The sequence below is a fragment of the Lampetra fluviatilis genome, unplaced genomic scaffold, assembly GCF_964198595.1.
Source record: "Lampetra fluviatilis unplaced genomic scaffold, kcLamFluv1.1 SCAFFOLD_146, whole genome shotgun sequence".
Lineage (NCBI taxonomy): Eukaryota > Metazoa > Chordata > Hyperoartia > Petromyzontiformes > Petromyzontidae > Lampetra > Lampetra fluviatilis.
Genome location: NW_027620937.1, coordinates 152,957 through 174,426, shown reverse-complemented (window position 1 = coordinate 174,426; position 21,470 = coordinate 152,957). Strand labels below are relative to the sequence as shown.

The 21,470-nt window shown below is 57.9% G+C and overlaps 1 protein-coding gene across 1 annotated transcript; it reads right to left on the bottom strand.

The window, feature by feature from the left end:
- Positions 1-2,833: 2,833 nt before the first annotated feature.
- LOC144954558 (uncharacterized) lies at positions 2,834-21,233 on the bottom strand. The gene is made up of 2 exons (XM_078885029.1): positions 20,200-21,233; positions 2,834-9,070 (listed from the first exon to the last, which is right to left on the bottom strand). Exons 1-2 carry the CDS (start codon positions 21,209-21,211, stop codon positions 7,197-7,199), a joined length of 2,886 nt encoding a protein of 961 aa, XP_078741155.1. The 5' UTR covers positions 21,212-21,233; the 3' UTR covers positions 2,834-7,196.
- Positions 21,234-21,470: the final 237 nt, after the last annotated feature.

Below are 21,470 nucleotides of genomic sequence, written 5' to 3'. Positions count from 1 at the left end.
GTGTGTGTGTGGTGTGTGTGGTGTGTGTGGTGTGTGTGTGGTGTGTGTGGTGTGTGTGTGGTGTGTGGTGTGTGTGTGTGGTGTGTGTGTGTGGTGTGTGTGTGTGTGGTGTGTGTGGTGTGTGTGTGTGTGGTGTGTGTGTGGTGTGTGTGGTGTGTGTGGTGTGTGTGTGGTGTGTGTGTGGTGTGGTGTGTGTGGTGTGTGTGGTGTGTGTGGTGTGTGTGTGGTGTGTGTGGTGTGTGTGGTGTGTGTGTGGTGTGTGTGGTGTGTGTGTGTGTGGTGTGTGTGTGGTGTGTGTGGTGTGTGTGGCGTGTGCTATGTGTGTGCTGTGTGGCGTGTGTGGCGTGTGTGTATGGTGTGTGTGTGGCGTGTGTGTGGCGTGTGTGTATGGTGTGTGTGTGGTGTGTGCGGTGTGTGTGGTGTGTGGTGTGTGTGGTGTGTGTGTGGTGTGTGTGTGGTGTGTGTGGTGTGTGTGTGTGTGGTGTGTGTGGTGTGTGGTGTGTGTGTGGTGTGTGTGGTGTGTGTGGTGTGTGCTGTGTGTGTGTGTGGTGTGTGTGGTGTGTGTGTGGTGTGTGTGGTGTGTGTGGTGTTTGTGGTGTGTGTGTGTGTGGTGTGTGTGGTGTGTGTGTGGTGTGTGTGGTGTGTGTGGTGTGTGGTGTGTGTGGTGTGTGTGTGGTGTGTGTGTGTGGTGTGTGTGTGGTGTGTGTGTGGTGTGTGTGGTGTGTGTGTGCTGTGTGTGTGTGCTGTGTGTGGTGTGTGTGTGGCGTGTGCGGTGTGTGTGGTGTGTGTGTGCTGTGTGTGTGTGTGGTGTGTAGTGTGTGTGGTGTGTGTGGTGTGTGTGGTGTGGGTGTGTGTGGTGTGTGTGGGGTGTGTGTGTGGCGTGTGCGGTGTGTGTGTGGCGTGTGCGGTGTGTGTGTGGAGTGTGTGGTGTGTGTGGTGTGTGTGTGTGCTGTGTGTGGTGTGTGTGTGGTGTGTGTGGTGTGTGTGGGTGTGTGTGTGTGGTGTGTGTGTGGTGTGTGTGTGGTGTGTGTGGTGTGTGTGGTGTGTGCTGTGTGTGTGTGGTGTGTGTGGTGTGTGTGTGGTGTGTGTGGTGTGTGTGTGTGGTGTGTGTGGTGTGTGTGGTGTGTGTGGTGTGTGTGTGGTGTGTGTGGTGTGTGTGGTGTGTGGTGTGTGTGTGGTGTGTGTGTGTGTGTGGTGTGTGTGTGGTGTGTGTGCTGTGTGTGTGTGCTGTGTGTGGTGTGTGTGTGGCGTGTGCGGCGTGTGTGGTGTGTGTGTGCTGTGTGTGTGTGTGGTGTGTGTGGTGTGTGTGGTGTGTGTGGTGTGGGTGTGTGTGGTGTGTGTGTGGCGTGTGCGGTGTGTGTGTGGCGTGTGCGGTGTGTGTGTGGAGTGTGTGGTGTGTGTGGTGTGTGTGTGTGCTGTGTGTGTGGTGTGTGTGTATGGTGTGTGTGTGGTGTGTGTGTGCTGTGGTGTGTGTGGTGTGTGTGTATGGTGTGTGTGTGGTGTGTGTGTGGTGTGTGTGTGGTGTGTGTGTGTGCTGTGTGTGTGGTGTGTGTGTATGGTGTGTGTGTGGTGTGTGTGTGTGCTGTGGTGTGTGTGGTGTGTGTGTATGGTGTGTGTGTGGTGTGTGTGTGGTGTGTGTGGTGTGTGTGTATGGTGTGTGTGTAGTGTGTGTGGTGTGTGTGTGGTGTGTGTGTGGTGTGTGTGTGGTGTGTGTGTGTGGCGTGTGCGGTGTGTGTGTGGAGTGTGTGGTGTGTGTGGTATGTGTGGTGTGCTGTGTGTGTGGTGTGTGTGTGGTGTGTGGGGTCCTGGCAGCGCAGTCAGGAGGAGGTGGCGCTGCGCCCTCCCCCGGGTCCTGGGCCTCCCCTGGGTCGACTCAGCCTCAAATGAGTCCCTGGGTCATGGCAGGAGAGTCCTAAGTAGTCCGCACGTCACTGTGGTGCCGGCTAACCCCTCCGCAGGCGCTCCGCAGATCGCTACTAACGGCACTTGCCCCGACAGTCTTTTAAAGGCTACACGGGGGATCTTTGTCTTTGGGGGGGGGCGGTGACGGTGAGAAACCGTGAGCCGTCACCGGTACCGCCGGTGTCGGTGAGAGCCCGTGACCTGTCACCGGTACCGGTAGTATCGGCAAGTAACCGTGAGCTGCCACCACTACAGCCGGTCGTGGTGACAGCGTAAACCTCTCACCGCTACAGCCGGTAACGGTGACACCGTGACCTCTCACCGGCACCGGTAGTAACGGCGAGTAACCGCGAGCCGTCACCGCTGCCACCAAAACTCAAAATAAACCGCGACAAGGAGGAGGAACAAACCGCGAGATAAAATAGAAAATCACCGGCGCAAGAGAGAAAGGGGGGGGGGGGTGTAGCGGGAGAGAGGGGGGGGTGGTGTAGCGGGAGAGAGGGGGGGGGGTGTAGCGGGAGAGAGGGGGGGGGATGGTGTAGCGGGAGAGAGGGGGGGTAGTGTAGCGGGAGAGAGGGGGGGGGTAGTGTAGCGGGAGAGGGGGGGGGGGTGGTGTAGCGGGAGAGGGGGGGGGTAGTGTAGCGGGAGACTCGCTCCCAGACTTTCCCCGTCCGTCTCCCGTCCCGTGTATCTCCCGTCCCCCGTCACCATCCCGTCTTTTCTCCCCCCCCCCCCCTCCTCGCTTTCCAGTTAGTGACGAGACTCCCGGCCGCGCACGACTCTGCCATGGCGGCCGCTTCCTACCGAACGCGACTACGCAACTTCTACTCGTAACAACGACCCCCGCCCCCCGTGACCCCACCCCCCCCGTGACCCCCACACCCCCATGACCCCCACCCCTCCCCCCGTGACCCACCCCACCCCCCAACAAGATAAATACGACGATCGGATGCGTTTTGGAAGCCAAATGCCTGAGAACAACAGCTGAACTTCCGTCTGTTTGAGAGACACGTTAGCGGCATCGCCCCCACTCACCGCTATCGTTGCCGTAACATCGCGTGGACGTCGATGCATCTATTATTTTTATTTGTATTTCACTCCGTCTTTTCCTTCGTTAGAGCTCACCCTAAGATCCCTAATAAACCAGAGTTGAGAAATATAAAATAATACATCCAGACGACTTAAATTAGGCACAGTACGGTTGAGACCTGGTATTTACACAGCTCCGGTCGGTGACTACGATTGGTAGTTCGAGAGGTGAGTGTCTTAGTGTCTTAGTGTGTGTGTTAGTGTGTGTGTGTCTTAGTGTGTGTATTAGTGTGTGAGTGTATTAGTGTCTTAGTGTGTGTGTCTTAGTGTGTATTAGTGTGTGTGTCTTAGTGTGTGTGTTAGTGTGTGTGTCTTAGTGTGTGTATTAGTGTGTGTGTGTGAGTGTATTAGTGTCTTAGTGTGTGTGTCTTAGTGTGTGTCTTAGTGTGTATTAGTGTGTGTGTCTTAGTGTGTGTCTTAGTGTGTGTGTTAGTGTCTTAGTGTGTGTATCTTAGTGTGTGTGTCTTAGTGTGTGTGTCTTAGTGTGTGTGAGTGTATTAGTGTCTTAGTGTGTGTATTAGTGTGTGTGAGTGTATTAGTGTGTGTGTCTTAGTGTGTGTGTGTCTTAGTGTGTGTGTGGGTGTATTAGTGTCTTACTGTGTATGTCTGTGTGGGGAGCGGTGGTGCAGCGGTTAGCGCTACGCTGCGCTACAAACCCGGCGCCCCGGGTTCGATTCCCGCTCACGGCCAACACCGAACCGGTCCCTGGCCTCCCCTAGGTCGACTCAGCCTCAAATGAGTACCTGGTGTAGCGGTGTGTAGTAAACATCGCCACTGGGGAGACAAAGGCGGCTGGGCGTGGTGGTGCTGGCCACCCAAACCCCCTCTGTGTGTGCCACAGTGCCGGTAGCCTTCATAGGCGCTGCTGCTGCTGACAGCACTTGCCCCTACAGCCTGCGCGTGTACGTGTTTAGGAGTGTGTATGTGTGTGTATGTGTGTGTATGTGTGTGTATGGTGCATATGAAATTAACAGCATCGGCTAAAGCGCGTGGCTAAGACACGCGGAAACGGTCACAAGAACACGGGGGTAGTTAAAATTACACGCACACACGGAGACGTCGCATACTTACGTGACGCGCACACTCAGATACTCGCTCACTCGCACAGCTCGCACTCACACACTCACTCACGCACTCACACACTCACTCACACACTCACACTCATTCACTCGCTCGCTCACTCACTCATTCACACACTCACACCCACAGACACACTCACTCATGCACTCACACGCTCACTCGCTCACACACTCACTCACACACGCACACTCACTCACACTCATTTACACTCGCAGACACACTCACACACTCACACACTCACTCATTCACTCGCTCACTCACACACTCATTCACACACTCACACTCACAGACACACTCACTCATGCACTCACACGCTCACTCGCTCACACACTCACGCACACTCACACCCACAGACACACTCACTCATGCACTCACACGCTCACTCGCTCACACACTCACTCACACACGCACACTCACTCACACTCATTTACACTCACAGACACACTCACTCTCATTCACACACTCACTCATAGACACACTCACACACTCACTCACAGACACACTCACTCATTCACACACTCACTCCCACTCTCCCACCCACTCACTCACCCAGTCACCCACTCACTCACCCACTCACCCACTCACCCACTCACACACCCACTCACACACACTCACTGTAACGCGCACTCCGCACGCTCCGCACAGCGTCACCTGAAATGATCCGAACGCAACTTCACGCCCCCCTGAATCTCCCCCCCACCCCCCCCCGGTCGCAGCCTGGGAGGAGCTCGCTGGGCGACTGCGACCCACCGCCGGCACCACCACCGGCACCACCGGCACCACTGCCGGCAAGACCACCGGCACCAGACCACCGCGGTGCCAACACCGGCAACACCGGCGGCACGACCGCTGCCAGCAGACCACCACGGTGCCAACGCCGGAAACACCGGCGCCAAACCACCACGGTGCCAACACCGGCAACACCGCCGGTCAAGACCGCTGCCAACAGACCACCACGGTGCCAACACCGGCAACACGGCCGGCAAGACCGCTGCCAACAGACCGCCACGGTGCCAACACCGGCAACACCGCCGGCAAGACCGCTGTCAACAGACCGCCGCGGTGCCAACAACGGCAACGCCGGCAACACCACCGGCAAGACCGACCGCTGCCGCCAAACTGCCGTGTTCCTAGAGTTTCGTGTCCTACAGAATGAGGTAGACTTTGGGGATGGGGTGGGGGGGGATAAGGGGAGGATGGGCCCCCCCCCCCCACCCTGTGTGTGGAGGTGGGGGGGGTTGTTTAAATCTAAAGAGTCCAGCGATAACCACCCAGAGCTGCCCTGGCTTCTACGCGACACGGCCAGTTAAACGAGACGACTACAACTACGACGACCACCACCATCACCACGACGACGACCACCACCACCACCACGAGCTACTTGGTTGTTACGTTGCCGCTACGTCGCTGCTAAGGGAGCTACGGAGACTCATCGGCTACAGTATATCGGTCCTTCCCGTCGTCGCAAAAATCACGACGACAAAACCACCGTTACGACCAACGAACGAAATCAACAGCCCCTCCCCGCCCCACCGCCCAACCCCCCCCCCCCCCCCAGATGCGCTACGCCCCGCTCGCCCGCTCGCTCGCCCGCCCGCTCGTCCGCCCGCTCACCTGCCCGCTCGTCCGCCCGCTCGCCCGCCCGCTCGCCCGCCCGCTCGCCCGCCACCGCTCAGATCCAAACGGCTGTGCGGGAATCAACCGTTTACCAAACGCCGGGGGGGAGATGCCGCAGACTTCACGCCACGCCGCCTACACCACCACCACCACCACCGCACAGGCCTACACCACCTCCACCACCACACAGGCCTACACCACCAGCAGCTCCCTCCTCCTCCACCGCTGCCGCCACTAGGGCCCGGCTGGACACTCTCCAGGCGAAGACATTTCTCGGCGAGGGTGGGTGGTGGGTGGTGGGTGGGGGGGGCGTCCCAGTATAGGGCCTACGGTAGGGCCTGGCGTAGGGCCTAGCGTAGGGTTTACTGCCTACCGTCAGGCCTACCGCCTACCGTAGTGCTTACCGTAGGCCCTACTGCCTACCGTAGGGTCTACCACGGTAAGGCCTACCGCCTAATGTAGTGCTTACCGTAGGTCCCTACCGCCTAACCTAGGGCCTACCGTAGGCTCTACCGCCTAGCGTATGGTCTACCACGGTAAGGCCTACCGCCTACCGTAGTGCTTACCGTAGGTCACTACTGCCTAACCTAGGGCCTACCGTAGGCTCTAGCGTAGGATCTACCACGGTAAGGCCTACCGTAGGCCCTACCGCCTACCGTGAACGAAACGCAGGGGGGGTGGGTGGTGGGGGGGGGGGGGGGAGTAGAAAATAAAATAAAAACACAAAACCGCGAGGCGGATCGACCCGTTTCTTCCGTTCCGCCAACAGACAAACAAAATTAACCGTTTTCTTCCCGTCGCTCTTTCTCTCTCGACTCTACGGGGCGGCGGAGGTGGCGGGCGGAGACCCACGAAAAAATAAATACCGTCTGTATAACGAGGCCGCCAAAACACACCGCCACGCGGACGACGCCGGCAAAGTCGTCGTAGTAGTTAATAAAATAAAAACGTCGCCGGGTATAACGGTGACGACGCCGACCCCGGCGACGAGAAATGAGTAGCTACTAAAAAAACAAAAACGCCGTCGTGGGGTAGCGGTAACAACGCCCGCCGGCGACGGCAAAGTAGTAGTGAATAAAAAAACAAAAACGCCGTCGGGTAACGGTAACAATGCCGGTGACGGTAAAGTAGTAGCTTATAAAAAAAGTAACATTGCGGGGTTACGAAGCCGGTGACAACTGCCGGCGGTGATCTCACCGACAACGAAAATTGGGCGCTTTCAAACGAGATACTTTCCGTCGCAAGCCGCGGAGGGATGAGGAGGAGGAGGAGGAAGGAAAGAGAAAGAACACAAATGCCGTGTCTGTTCCGACGACGAAAAACCGCGACACGGTGGACGGGGTGGACGGGGTGGGCGGTCGACTTGAGATCGAGACATTCCCAAGCTCTCGGGGCAACCTACAAAAACTATGAAAGCTATTTCACAAGAACACCACTACAGATAAACACATCTACACCACCGTCGGTACCACCACCACCACCACCGTCGCCACCCCGTCTCTCCCCCCCTACTCCACGCCAGCTTTCCCCGCTGCGTGTAGGTCTATCGCCTGCTGCTGCTGCTGCTGCTGCTGATGATGCTTCTGCTTCTGCGACGACGACGTGACGGCTACGTGCGGCAACCGGGAGCCGGCACCGCCGACGCGCCCCGGGGTACCGGCTCCTCCTCTGCCGCCGCCGGTACCGCCCCAAAACTTCTCATCGGCCGTCGCTGTCGCTGCACCACCGCCCACTCCACCTCCTCCTCCTCCGCCGCCTTTTCCTTTCCTGGTGCTCTCAGCGCCGGCGCTGCCGCCGCCCTTGACGACGCAGAGGTTGAGCGCAGTCTCCGCCGCCAGGAAGCCGTGGGGGCTCAGGCTGGGCACGAGCGCCAGCGCCGCCGACGACGCCGAGGATGTGCCGCCAGTGCCGCTGCCGCCGGGAGGCCAGGCGCCAGCGGCCCCACCACCACCTCCTCCTCCGGACGACGACGCCGACGCCACCGCGACCGCCACGGCGTCGGCTAGCGGCGTCGCCTCGTCGAAGCCGGCGCCCTCGCCGCCGCCTCCGCCCCCGAACGGGCTCTGGTAGGTGCGGTAGCAGTGCCAGTTGCTGGTGTGGTTCTGCACGTGCCACGAGAGGCTGGCGCTGGACGGGAAGCGCTTGCGGCAGAACTTGCAGGTGAAGAGCGACACGCCGATGTGGATGAGCGCGTGCTTGATGACGTTGCTCGAGTGGTTGAACTGGCGCTGGCACACGCGGCACGTCAGCGTGGGCATGTCCACGTGCGCCAGCTTGGCGTGCCGCCGGAGGGCAATGGTCTCGCGCGGCAGCCGGTCCCCGCACACGCGGCACGCCGGCAGATCCGGCGACGCCGAGCCCAGCTCCCGCTCGGCGTCGTCCTCGGCTTCCTCGCCACGCCGCTGGCGCCCGCCGCCCGAAACGACGGACTCCGCTGCCGGGGCCGTCGGGGCCGTCGGGGCCGACACCGGCTCGCCGCCGGGGGGGGGACCGCTGCCGCCGCCGCCGGCGCCCGAGCACTTGTGCGAGCTCATGCTGGACTGCGCGAGGAAGCTTCGCCCGCAGTCGTGGCACACGAACACGGGCACGCCGACGTGCGCCAGAACGTGCACCGCGGCCTCGGCGGCGCCGGGGAAGCGTGCGCCGCACACGCGGCACCGGCGCCCGTCGGCGTGCAGGTGCGCCAGCACGTGCTTGCGCAGGCTCGCCACCTTGCGGGCCATCGCCTCGCCGCACACGGCGCACGACACGCGCTCCGCCTTCAGCTTGAGCGGGCGACGCTGCTGCTGCTGCTGCTGGTGCTGCTGAGTGTGGTGGTGTTGGTGAGCGTGGTGGTGGTGGTGAGGCTGGCGCTGCTGCTGCTGGTGCTGTCGGCGGTGGTGGTGGTGCTGGTCGGGGGGGGAGTCGATGCTCGCGGCGGCGGCGGTGACGCCGACCGCCTCGGCAAGGCGGTAGACGTACTGGCCGGACGAGTCGATGAGCACCGGGGTGATGTCCGGCTCGTAGGCGTGGAGACGGCTGACGGCTCCTTCTCCTCCGCTGCCGCCGCCATCAGCGCCGTCAGCGCCAGCCGCAGGCAGGCCTAGGGGCAGGCCTAGAGGCAGGCCTAGAGGCAGGCCCACGCTCTCCCTGCACTCCATCTTGTCGTCGTCGTCGGTGTTGGCGGCCGCCACCTCCTCACACCTCACACCCCCTCCTCCTCCTCTTCTTCGGCGGCCGCTCCGACCACGACGTTGTTCACCACGAGGGCCGACGAAGAGAGGCCCACGACGCCGACGCCGCCGGCGCCGCACCACCCGACCCCCGTCACCGCGTCGCCGCCGTGCAGGTTGTTGAGGTGGCCGTCGTAGTCCATTGGCTCGTCCTTGATGGCGCATGCCAACTGTGGAGGTGGTGGTGGTGGCGGTGGTGGTGATGGTGGAGGAGGTGGTGGTGGAGGTGGTGGAGTTGGAGATGGTAGTGGTGATGGTGGTGGTGGTGGTGGTGGAGGAGGTGGTGGTGGAGGTGGTGGAGGAGGTGGTGGTGGTGGTGGAGGTGGTGGAGTTGGAGATGGTGGTGGTGGTGGAGGTGGTGGTGGAGGTGGAGGTGGTGGAGTTGGAGATGGTAGTGGTGATGGTGGTGGTGGAGGAGGTGGTGGTGGAGGTGGTGGAGGAGGTGGTGGTGGAGGTGGTGGTGGAGGTGGTGGTGGAGGTGGTGGTGGAGGTGGTGGAGGTGGTGGTGGAGGTGGTGGTGGAGGTGGTGGAGGTGGTGGTGGAGATGGTGGAGGTGGTGGAGGTGGTGGAGGTGGTGGAGGTAGTGATGGTGGTGGAGGTGGTGGTGATGTTGGTGGAGGTTGGTGATGGTTGTGGTGATGGTTGGGGATGTGGTGGAGGTAGTGGTGATAGTTGTGGAGGTGGTGATGGTGGTGTAGGTGGTTGTGGTGAAGGTTGTGGAGGTGATGGTGGTGTAGGTGGTTGCAGTGATGGTTGTGGAGGTGGTGGAGGTGATGGTGGTGTAGGTGGTGGTGGTGATGGAGGGGTGATAGTTGAGGAGGTGGTGGAGGTGGTGGTGATGGTGGTATAGGTGGTTGCAGTGATGGTTGTGGAGGTGGTTGTGGAGGTGGTGGTGATGGTGGTGGGGAAGGGGGCGTTAGCAACGCACGGGTTCACAGCAGGCTCCGGGTGTCACGCGCAGTCACGTGCCGGGTCCAGGTTACGAGCCTGGATCCGGGTCTCTCAGGGGGCGTTCACAATGGCCGTGTCGGAGACGCTGAGATTCTCCCTGTAGCCCTGCCTCTTTGTGAGTCTGTGGGTCTCTGAGTGGTGAGTCTGTGGGTCTCTGTGTGGTGGTGAGGTCTGTGGGTCTCTGTGTGGTGGCGAGTCTGTGGGTCTCTGTGTGGTGGTGAGTCTGTGGGTCTCTGTGTGGTGGTGAGTCTATGTATCTGTGTGGTGGCGAGTCTGTGGGTCTCTGTGTGGTGGTGAGTCTGTGGGTCTCTGTGTGGTGAGTCTGTGGGTCTCTGTGTGGTGAGTCTGTGGGTCTCTGTGTGGTGAGGTGAGTCTATGGGTCTCTGTGTGATGCATGTATGGCTCTGTGTGGTGAGTCCCTCTCAGTGTGGCGAGTCTCTCTGTGTGGTGAGTCTCTCTGTGTGGTGAGTCTCTGTGAGTCTCTCTCTCTCTGTGTGGTGAGTCTCTCTGTGTGTGGTGAGTCTCTGTGTGGTGAGTCTCTCTCTGTGTGTGGTGAGTCTCTCTGTGTGGTGAGTCTCTCTGTGTGGTGAGTCTCTCTCTGTGTGGTGAGTCTCTCTCTGTGTGTGGTGAGTCTCTCTGTGTGTGGTGAGTCTCTCTGTGTGGTGAGTCTCTCTCTGTGTGGTGAGTCTCTCTCTGTGTGGTGAGTCTCTCTGTGGTGGTGAGTCTCTCTGTGTGTGGTGAGTCTCTCTGTGTGTGGCGAGTCTCTCTCTGTGTGGCGAGTCTCTCTGTGTGTGGTTGTGAGTCTCTCTGTGTGGTGAGTCTCTCTGTGTGGTGAGTCTCTCTGTGTGGTGAGTCTCTCTGTGTGGTGAGTCTCTCTGTGTGGTGAGTCTCTCTGTGTGTGGTGAGTCTCTCTGTGTGTGGTGAGTCTCTCTGTGTGTGGTGAGTCTCTCTCTGTGTGGTGAGGTCTCTCTCTGTGTGGTGAGTCTCTCTCTGTGTGGTGAGTCTCTCTCTGTGTGGTGAGTCTCTCTGTGTGTGTGAGTCTCTCTGTGTGTGGTGAGTCTCTCTGTGTGGTGAGTCTCTCTGTGTGTGGTGAGTCTCCTGTGTGTGGTGAGTCTCTCTGTGTGGTGAGTCTCTCTCTGTGTGGTGAGTCTCTCTGTGTGTGGTGAGTCTCTCTGTGTGTGGTGAGTCTCTCTGTGTGTGGTGAGTCTCTCTGTGTGTGGTGAGTCTCTCTGTGTGTGGTGAGTCTCTCTGTGTGGTGAGTCTCTCTCTGTGTGGTGAGTCTCTCTGTGTGTGGTGAGTCTCTCTGTGTGTGGTGAGTCCCTCTCTGTGTGTGTGAGTCTCTCTGTGTGTGGTGAGTCTCTCTGTGTGGTGAGTCTCTCTGTGTGTGGTGAGTCTCTCTGTGTGTGGTGAGTCTCTCTGTGTGTGGTGAGTCTCTCTCTGTGTGGTGAGTCTCTCTCTGTGTGGTGAGTCTCTCTGTGTGTGTGGTGAGTCTCTCTCTGTGTGGTGAGTCTCTCTGTGTGTGGTGAGTCTCTCTGTGTGTGGTGAGTCTCTCTCTGTGTGGTGAGTCTCTCTCTGTGTGGTGAGTCTCTCTCTGTGTGTGGTGAGTCTCTCTCTGTGTGGTGAGTCTCTCTGTGTGTGGTGAGTCTCTCTCTGTGTGTGGTGAGTCTCTCTCTGTGTGGTGAGTCTCTCTGTGTGTGGTGAGTCTCTCTGTGTGTGGTGAGTCTCTCTGTGTGGTGAGTCTCTCTGTGTGTGGTGAGTCTCTCTCTGTGTGGTGAGTCTCTCTGTGTGGCGAGTCTCTCTCTGTGTGTGGTGAGTCTCTCTGTGTGTGGTGAGTCTCTCTGTGTGGCGAGTCTCTCTCTGTGTGGTGAGTCTCTCTGTGTGTGGTGAGTCTCTCTGTGTGTGGTGAGTCTCTCAGTGTGTGGTGAGTCTCTCTGTGTGTGGTGAGTCTCTCTCTGTGTGTGGTGAGTCTCTCTGTGTGTGGTGAGTCTCTCTGTGTGTGGTGAGTCTCTCTGTGTGGTGAGTCTCTCTGTGTGTGGTGAGTCTCTCTGTGTGGTGAGTCTCTCTGTGTGTGGTGAGTCTCTCTGTGTTGTGGTGAGTCTCTCTGTGTGGTGAGTCTCTCTGTGTGTGGTGAGTCTCTCTCTGTGTGGTGAGTCTCTCTGTGTGGCGAGTCTCTCTCTGTGTGTGGTGAGTCTCTCTGTGTGTGGTGAGTCTCTCTGTGTGGCGAGTCTCTCTCTGTGTGGTGAGTCTCTCTGTGTGGTGGTGAGTCTCTCTGTGTGTGGTGAGTCTCTCAGTGTGTGGTGAGTCTCTCTGTGTGTGGTGAGTCTCTCTCTGTGTGTGGTGAGTCTCTCTGTGTGTGGTGAGTCTCTCTGTGTGTGGCGAGTCTCTCTCTGTGTGGTGAGTCTCTCTCTGTGTGGTGAGTCTCTCTGTGTGGTGAGTCTCTCTGTGTGGTGAGTCTCTCTGTGTGTGGCGAGTCTCTCTCTGTGTGGTGAGTCTCTCTGTGTGGTGAGTCTCTCTGTGTGGTGAGTCTCTCTGTGTGGTGAGTCTCTCTCTGTGTGGTGAGTCCCTCTCTGTGTGTGGTGAGTCTCTCTGTGTGTGGTGAGTCTCTCTCTGTGTGGTGAGTCTCTCTGTGTGTGGTGAGTCTCTCTGTGTGTGGTGAGTCTCTGTGTGGTGAGTCTCTCTGTGTGTGGTGAGTCTCTCTGTGTGGTGAGTCTCTCTCTGTGTGGTGAGTCTCTCTGTGTGTGGTGAGTCTCTCTGTGTGGTGAGTCTCTCTGTGTGGTGAGTCTCTCTGTGTGTGGTGAGTCTCTCTGTGGTGTGGTGAGTCTCTGTGTGTGGTGAGTCTCTCTGTGTGTGGTGAGTCTCTCTGTGTGTGGTGAGTCTCTCTGTGTGGTGAGTCTCTCTCTGTGTGGTGAGTCTCTCTGTGTGGTGAGTCTCTGTGTGTGGTGAGTCTCTCTGTGTGTGTGGTGAGTCTCTCTGTGTGTGGTGAGTCTCTGTGTGTGGTGAGTCTCTCTGTGTGTGGTGAGTCTCTCTCTGTGTGGTGAGTCTCTCTCTGTGTGTGGTGAGTCTCTCTGTGTGTGGTGAGTCTCTCTGTGTGTGTGAGTCTCTGTGTGTGGTGAGTCTCTCTGTGTGTGTGGTGAGTCTCTCTGTGTGTGGTGAGTCTCTGTGTGTGGTGAGTCTCTCTGTGTGTGTGGTGAGTCTCTCTGTGTGTGTGGTGAGTCTCTCTGTGTGTGGTGAGTCTCTGTGTGTGGTGAGTCTCTCTGTGTGTGTGGTGAGTCTCTCTGTGTGTGGTGAGTCTCTGTGTGTGGTGAGTCTCTCTCTGTGTGGTGAGTCTCTCTCTCTGTGTGGTGAGTCTCTCTGTGTGTGGTGAGTCTCTCTGTGTGTGGTGAGTCTCTGTGTGTGGTGAGTCTCTCTCTGTGTGTGGTGAGTCTCTCTGTGTGTGGTGAGTCTCTCTGTGTGGTGAGTCTCTCTCTGTGTGGTGAGTCTCTCTGTGTGTGGTGAGTCTCTCTGTGTGGTGAGTCTCTCTGTGTGTGGTGAGTCTCTCTGTGTGTGGTGAGTCTCTGTGTGTGGTGAGTCTCTCTCTGTGTGGTGAGTCTCTCTGTGTGGTGAGTCTCTCTGTGTGTGGTGAGTCTCTCTGTGTGTGGTGAGTCTCTGTGTGTGGTGAGTCTCTGTGTGTGGTGAGTCTCTCTGTGTGTGGTGAGTCTCTCTGTGTGTGGTGAGTCTCTCTGTGTGTGGTGAGTCTCTCTGTGTGTGGTGAGTCTCTGTGTGTGGTGAGTCTCTCTGTGTGTGGTGAGTCTCTCTGTGTGTGGTGAGTCTCTCTCTGTGTGGTGAGTCTCTGTGTGTGTGGTGAGTCTCTCTGTGTGTGGTGAGTCTCTCTGTGTGGTGAGTCTCTCTGTGTGTGGTGAGTCTCTCTGTGTGTGGTGAGTCTCTCTCTGTGTGGTGAGTCTCTCTCTGTGTGTGGTGAGTCTCTCTGTGTGTGGTGAGTCTCTCTGTGTGGTGAGTCTCTCTGTGTGGTGAGTCTCTCTGTGTGTGGTGAGTCTCTCTGTGTGTGGTGAGTCTCTCTGTGTGTGGTGAGTCTCTCTGTGTGGTGAGTCTCTCTGTGTGTGGTGAGTCTCTGTGTGTGGTGAGTCTCTCTGTGTGGTGAGTCTCTCTGTGTGTGGTGAGTCTCTCTGTGTGGTGAGTCTCTCTGTGTGTGGTGAGTCTCTCTGTGTGGTGAGTCTCTCTCTGTGTGGTGAGTCTCTGTGTGTGGTGAGTCTCTCTCTGTGTGGTGAGTCTCTCTGTGTGGTGAGTCTCTCTGTGTGGTGAGTCTCTCTGTGTGTGGTGAGTCTCTCTGTGTGGTGAGTCTCTCTGTGTGTGGTGAGTCTCTCTGTGTGTGGTGAGTCTCTCTGTGTGTGGTGAGTCTCTCTGTGTGTGGTGAGTCTCTCTGTGTGTGGTGAGTCTCTCTGTGTGTGGTGAGTCTCTCTGTGTGTGGTGAGTCTCTCTGTGTGGTGAGTCTCTCTGTGTGGTGAGTCTCTCTCTGTGTGGTGAGTCTCTCTCTGTGTGGTGAGTCTCTCTGTGTGTGGTGAGTCTCTCTGTGTGTGGTGAGTCTCTCTGTGTGTGGCGAGTCTCTCTCTGTGTGGTGAGTCTCTCTGTGTGGTGAGTCTCTCTCTGTGTGGTGAGTCTCTCTGTGTGTGGTGAGTCTCTCTGTGTGTGGTGAGTCTCTCTGTGTGTGGCGAGTCTCTCTGTGTGTGGTGAGTCTCTCTGTGTGGTGAGTCTCTCTGTGTGGTGAGTCTCTCTGTGTGGTGAGTCTCTCTGTGTGTGGTGAGTCTCTCTCTGTGTGGTGAGTCTCTCTGTGTGTGGTGAGTCTCTCTCTGTGTGGTGAGTCTCTCTGTGTGTGGTGAGTCTCTCTCTGTGTGGTGAGTCTCTCTGTGTGGTGAGTCTCTCTGTGTGTGGTGAGTCTCTCTGTGTGTGGTGAGTCTCTCTGTGTGGTGAGTCTCTCTGTGTGGTGAGTCTCTCTGTGTGGTGAGTCTCTCTGTGTGTGGTGAGTCTCTCTCTGTGTGGTGAGTCTCTCTGTGTGTGGTGAGTCTCTCTGTGTGTGGTGAGTCTCTCTGTGTGTGGTGAGTCTCTCTCTGTGTGGTGAGTCTCTGTGTGTGGTGAGTCTCTCTGTGTGTGGTGAGTCTCTCTGTGTGGTGAGTCTCTCTCTGTGTGTGGTGAGTCTCTGTGTGTGGTGAGTCTCTCTGTGTGTGGTGAGTCTCTCTGTGTGGTGAGTCTCTCTGTGTGGTGAGTCTCTCTCTGTGTGGTGAGTCTCTGTGTGTGGTGAGTCTCTCTCTGTGTGGTGAGTCTCTGTGTGTGGTGAGTCTCTCTGTGTGTGGTGAGTCTCTCTGTGTGGTGAGTCTCTCTGTGTGTGGTGAGTCTCTGTGTGTGGTGAGTCTCTCTGTGTGTGGTGAGTCTCTCTCTGTGTGGTGAGTCTCTCTCTGTGTGGTGAGTCTCTGTGTGTGGTGAGTCTCTCTGTGTGTGGTGAGTCTCTCTGTGTGTGGTTCTCTGTGTGTGGTGAGTCTCTCTGTGTGGTGAGTCTCTCTGTGTGTGGTGAGTCTCTCTGTGTGTGGTGAGTCTCTCTGTGTGGTGAGTCTCTCTGTGTGTGGTGAGTCTCTCTGTGTGTCGGTGAGTCTCTCTGTGTGGCGAGTCTCTCTGTGTGTGGTGAGTCTCTCTGTGTGTGGTGAGTCTCTCTGTGTGGCGAGTCTCTCTCTGTGTGGTGAGTCTCTCTCTGTGTGGTGAGTCTCTCTGTGTGGTGAGTCTCTCTGTGTGGTGAGTCTCTCTCTGTGTGGTGAGTCTCTCTCTGTGTGGTGAGTCTCTCTGTGTGTGGTGAGTCTCTCTGTGTGTGGTGAGTCTCTCTGTGTGTGGTGAGTCTCTGTGTGTGGTGAGTCTCTCTGTGTGGTGAGTCTCTCTGTGTGTGGTGAGTCTCTCTGTGTGTGGTGAGTCTCTCTGTGTGTGGTGAGTCTCTCTGTGTGTGGTGAGTCTCTGTGTGTGGTGAGTCTCTCTGTGTGGTGAGTCTCTCTCTGTGTGGTGAGTCTCTCTCTGTGTGGTGAGTCTCTCTGTGTGTGGTGAGTCTCTCTGTGTGTGGTGAGTCTCTCTGTGTGTGGTGAGTCTCTCTGTGTGGTGAGTCTCTCTGTGTGTGGTGAGTCTCTCTGTGTGTGGTGAGTCTCTCTGTGTGGTGAGTCTCTCTCTGTGTGGTGAGTCTCTCTGTGTGTGGTGAGTCTCTCTGTGTGTGGTGAGTCTCTGTGTGTGGTGAGTCTCTGTGTGTGTGGTGAGTCTCTGTGTGTGGTGAGTCTCTCTCTGTGTGGTGAGTCTCTGTGTGTGTGGTGAGTCTCTGTGTGTGGTGAGTCTCTCTCTGTGTGTGGTGAGTCTCTCTGTGTGGTGAGTCTCTGTGTGTGTGGTGAGTCTCTGTGTGTGGTGAGTCTCTCTCTGTGTGTGGTGAGTCTCTGTGTGTGGTGAGTCTCTCTCTGTGTGGTGAGTCTCTCTGTGTGTGGTGAGTCTCTCTGTGTGTGGTGAGTCTCTCTGTGTGTGGTGAGTCTCTCTGTGTGTGGTGAGTCTCTCTGTGTGTGGTGAGTCTCTCAGTGTGGTGAGTCTCTCTGTGTGGTGAGTCTCTCTGTGTGTGGTGAGTCTCTCTCTGTGTGTGGTGAGTCTCTCTGTGTGTGGTGAGTCTCTGTGTGTGGTGAGTCTCTCTGTGTGTGGTGAGTCTCTCTGTGTGTGGTGAGTCTCTGTGTGGTGAGTCTCTCTGTGTGTGGTGAGTCTCTCTGTGTGTGGTGAGTCTCTGTGTGGTGAGTCTCTGTGTGTGGTGAGTCTCTCTCTGTGTGGTGAGTCTCTCTGTGTGTGGTGAGTCTCTCTGTGTGTGGTGAGTCTCTCTGTGTGTGGTGAGTCTCTGTGTGGTGAGTCTCTCTGTGTGTGGTGAGTCTCTCTCTGTGTGGTGAGTCTCTCTGTGTGTGGTGAGTCTCTCTGTGTGTGGTGAGTCTCTGTGTGGTGAGTCTCTCTCTGTGTGTGGTGAGTCTCTCTGTGTGTGGTGAGTCTCTCTGTGTGTGGTGAGTCTCTCTGTGTGTGGCGAGTCTCTCTCTGTGTGGCGAGTCTCTCTGTGTGTGGTGAGTCTCTCTGTGTGTGGTGAGTCTCTCTCTGTGTGGTGAGTCTCTCTGTGTGTGGTGAGTCTCTCTGTGTGTGGTGAGTCTCTCTCTGTGTGGTGAGTCTCTCTCTGTGTGGCGAGTCTCTCTGTGTGTGGTGAGTCTCTCTGTGTGTGGCGAGTCTCTCTCTGTGTGGCGAGTCTCTCTGTGTGTGGTGAGTCTCTCTGTGTGTGGCGAGTCTCTCTCTGTGTGGTGAGTCTCTCTGTGTGTGGTGAGTCTCTCTGTGTGTGGTGAGTCTCTCTGTGTGTGGTGAGTCTCTCTGTGTGTGGTGAGTCTCTCTCTGTGTGGTGAGTCTCTCTGTGTGTGGTGAGTCTCTGTGTGGTGAGTCTCTCTCTGTGTGTGGCGAGTCTCTCTCTGTGTGTGGTGAGTCTCTGTGTGGTGAGTCTCTCTCTGTGTGTGGCGAGTCTCTCTCTGTGTGTGGTGAGTCTCTCTGTGTGTGGCGAGTCTCTCTGTGTGTGGTGAGTCTCTGTGTTGGTGAGTCTCTCTCTGTGTGTGGTGAGTCTCTCTGTGTGTGGTGAGTCTCTCTCTGTGTGGTGAGTCTCTCTCTGTGTGTGGTGAGTCTCTCTGTGTGGCGAGTCTCTCTCTGTGTGTGGCGAGTCTCTCTGTGTGTGGTGAGTCTCTCTGTGTGGCGAGTCTCTCTCTGTGTGTGGCGAGTCTCTCTCTGTGTGTGGTGAGTCTCTCTGTGTGGCTGAGTCTCTCTGTGTGTGGTCGAGTCTCTCTCTGTGTGTGGTGAGTCTCTGTGTGTGTGGTGAGTCTCTCTGTGTGTGGTGAGTCTCTCTGTGTGTGTGGTGAGTCTCTCTGTGTGTGGTGAGTCCCTCTCTGTGTGGTGAGTCTCTCTCTGTGTGGTGAGTCTCTCTGTGTGTGGTGAGTCTCTGTGTGTGGTGAGTCTCTCTGTGTGGTGAGTCTCTCTGTGTGTGGTGAGTCTCTCTGTGTGTGGCTGAGTCTCTCTCTGTGTGTGGTGAGTCTCTCTGTGTGTGGTGAGTCTCTCTGTGTGGTGAGTCTCTCTGTGTGTGGTGAGTCTCTCTGTGTGGTGAGTCTCTCTCTGTGTGGTGAGTCTCTCTGTGTGGTGAGTCTCTCTGTGTGTGGTGAGTCTCTCTGTGTGGTGAGTCTCTCTGTGTGTGGTGAGTCTCTCTGTGTGTGGTGAGTCTCTCTGTGTGTGGTGAGTCTCTCTGTGTGTGGTGAGTCTCTCTCTGTGTGTGGTGAGTCTCTCTGTGTGTGGTGAGTCTCTCTGTGTGGTGAGTCTCTCTGTGTGGTGAGTCTCTCTGTGTGTGTGGTGAGTCTCTCTCTGTGTGTGGTGAGTCTCTGTGTGTGTGGTGAGTCTCTGTGTGTGTGGTGAGTCTCTCTCTGTGTGTGGTGAGTCTCTCTGTGTGGTGAGTCTCTGTGTGTGTGGTGAGTCTCTCTCTGTGTGTGGTGAGTCTCTCTGTGTGGTGAGTCTCTGTGTGTGTGGTGAGTCTCTCTGTGTGTGGTGAGTCTCTGTGTGTGTGGTGAGTCTCTGTGTGTGTGGTGAGTCTCTCTCTGTGTGTGGTGAGTCTCTCTGTGTGGTGAGTCTCTGTGTGTGTGGTGAGTCTCTCTGTGTGTGGTGAGTCTCTGTGTGTGGTGAGTCTCTCTGTGTGTGGTGAGTCTCTGTGTGTGGTGAGTCTCTCTCTGTGTGTGGTGAGTCTCTCTGTGTGTGGTGAGTCTCTCTCTGTGTGTGGTGAGTCTCTCTGTGTGTGGTGAGTCTCTGTGTGGTGAGTCTCTCTGTGTGTGGTGAGTCTCTCTCTGTGTGGTGAGTCTCTCTGTGTGTGGTGAGTCTCTCTGTGTGGTGAGTCTCTCTGTGTGTGGTGAGTCTCTCTGTGTGGTGAGTCCCTCTCTGTGTGTGGTGAGTCTCTCTGTGTGGTGAGTCTCTCTGTGTGTGGTGAGTCTCTCTGTGTGGTGAGTCTCTCTGTGTGTGGTGAGTCTCTCTGTGTGTGGTGAGTCTCTCTGTGTGGTGAGTCTCTCTCTGTGTGGTGAGTCTCTGTGTGTGGTGAGTCTCTCTGTGTGTGGTGAGTCTCTCTGTGTGGTGAGTCTCTCTGTGTGTGGTGAGTCTCTCTGTGTGTGGTGAGTCTCTCTGTGTGGTGAGTCTCTCTGTGTGTGGTGAGTCTCTCTCTGTGTGTGGCGAGTCTCTCTGTGTGTGGTGAGTCTCTCTGTGTGTGGTGAGTCTCTCTGTGTGGTGAGTCTCTCTCTGTGTGGCGAGTCTCTCTGTGTGGTGAGTCTCTCTGTGTGGCGAGTCTCTCTGTGTGGTGAGTCTCTCTGTGTGTGGTGAGTCTCTCTCTGTGTGGTGAGTCTCTCTGTGTGGTGAGTCTCTCTGTGTGTGGTGAGTCCCTCTCTGTGTGTGGTGAGTCTCTCTGTGTGGTGAGTCTCTGTGTGTGTGGTGAGTCCCTCTCTGTGTGTGGTGAGTCTCTCTGTGTGTGGTGAGTCTCTCTGTGTGTGGTGAGTCTCTCTCTGTGTGGTGAGTCTCTCTGTGTGGTGAGTCTCTCTGTGTGTGGTGAGTCTCTCTGTGTGTGGTGAGTCTCTTTCTGTGTGGTGAGTCTCTCTGTGTGGTGAGTCTCTCTGTGTGGTGAGTCTCTCTGTGTGTGGTGAGTCTCTCTGTGTGTGGTGAGTCTCTCTGTGTGGTGAGTCTCTCTGTGTGTGGTGAGTCTCTTTCTGTGTGGTGAGTCTCTCTGTGTGGTGAGTCTCTCTGTGTGGTGAGTCTCTCTCTGTGTGGTGAGTCTCTCTGTGTGGTGAGTCTCTCTGTGTGTGGTGAGTCTCTCTGTGTGGTGAGTCTCTCTCTGTGTGGCGAGTCTCTCTGTGTGGCGAGTCTCTGTGAGTCTCTCTCTGTGTGTGGTGAGTCTCTGTGAGTCTCTCTGTGTGGCGAGTCTCTCTGTGTGGCGAGTCTCTGTGTGTGGTGAGTCTCTGTGTGTGGTGAGTCTCTCTGTGTGGTGAGTCTCTGTGTGTGGTGAGTCTCTCTGTGTGGTGAGTCTCTCTGTGTGGCGAGTCTCTGTGTGTGGTGAGTCTCTGTGTGTGGTGAGTCTCTCTCTGTGTGGTGAGTCTCTGTGTGTGGTGAGTCTCTCTGTGTGGTGAGTCTCTGTGTGTGGTGAGTCTCTGTGAGTCTCTCTGTGTGGTGAGTCTCTGTGAGTCTCTCTCTCAGTGTGGCGAGTCTCTCTCTGTGTGGTGAGTCTCTGTGTGCGCGCGGTGACTCTGCCCCCTACCTCCGCGTCGTCCGGCACGATGACCCGGCGCCCGCCCCCCTCCCCCGCCTCCCCTCCCGCCCCACGGCCCCCGCCCCCCCCCCGCCGCCGTCTCGATGCGCCAGTGACGCACCCCGGCACCGGATCGGCACGGGACCGTCGGCGTCCCGGCGGCCCCCGGGGTCTCCCCGCCGTTGCGAGCGGCCACGCCGGACCGGCCGCCCCCGGCCTCCGAGCGTCGCCGAAACTGCTGCGGCGTGAGCAGCACGTCGCCGTCACCGTCACCGCCCCCCTCGTGTTGCCGCGGCAACGGGGGCGGCGCCGGCTGCGCCGAAGCGGCGGTGCCGGTGCCGGTGGCGGCGAGGGTGGCGCAGGCTTCCTCCAGCAGCTCCAGGCCGAGGCGACGGGCCACCTGGCGCAGCTCCTCCACCTCGGCGGGCCTCACGACGGCGCGCCCGCTGTACACAAAGTCGAGCGCCCGCTCAAAGCTGGGCGCCGACACGGCCGGCAAGACGAAGGGACCCATGCCGGTGCCGGTGCCTCCGCAGCCGGTGCCGACGACGGGATCGACGGCCGCGCCCGCCGGTGAAACCGCGGACGACGACGACGATGCCGGTGGTGCCGGCTGACCGGTTGTGGCGTTGCCGGAGGACGGGGCGACGGCGGCGGTGGCGGCGGCGGTGGTGGCACTAGCGACCGAGCCGTGTGTGAAGAGGGCGCGAAAGTATGCGCTGGCGCCCACCAGCACGGCCTTGTGCACCAGGAAGCGGCTGGTCTCCACCTCGACGACGGCGTCGCAGAAGGCGCCACGCCGGCGGAGGGCAGCGAGCGACGACAGCAGGCGGCCCGGGTGGCGGGCGCTCCACACCGACACCGACTCGGAGGTGGAGGGGGGCGGTGAGGAGGTGACGGCGGTGGCGGTGATGATGTTGTTGTTGTTGTTTCCGCCATCGCCCGGCGACGATGACGACGACGACGATGAGGGGGATGACGATGAGGAGGAGGAGGCGGCGTCGCCAACCGCGGCACACATGGCGGGGGAGGGGGGAGGGGTGCCGCCTAGTGGGTGGTGGGGGGGGGTGGGGGTGGTGGGGGGGGGTGGTGGGGGGGGAGTGTTGGAGGGGGCGGGGTGTGGGTGGTGGGGTGGGTGGTGGTGGTGGGGGGGTAGTGGTGGGTGGTGGGGGGCGGTGGGGTGGGGGTGGTGGTGAGGGGGGGGGTGGGGGGGTAGTGGTGGGTGGTTGGGGGTGGTGGTGGGGGGGGGGCACAGGGGCAGAGGTTGGGGGTCACCGTTA

What these genes read in the sequence shown, in the direction of transcription:
- LOC144954558 (XM_078885029.1), bottom strand. Translation starts at nt 21,211, where the DNA reads ATGTGTGCCGCGGTTGGCGACGCCGCCTCCTCCTCCTCATCGTCATCC. An exon ending in TCGTGCCGGACGACGCGGAG is followed by an intron (nt 9,071 to 20,199) that starts GTAGGGGGCAGA and finishes CCACCTCCACAG; the next exon opens with TTGGCATGCGCCATCAAGGA.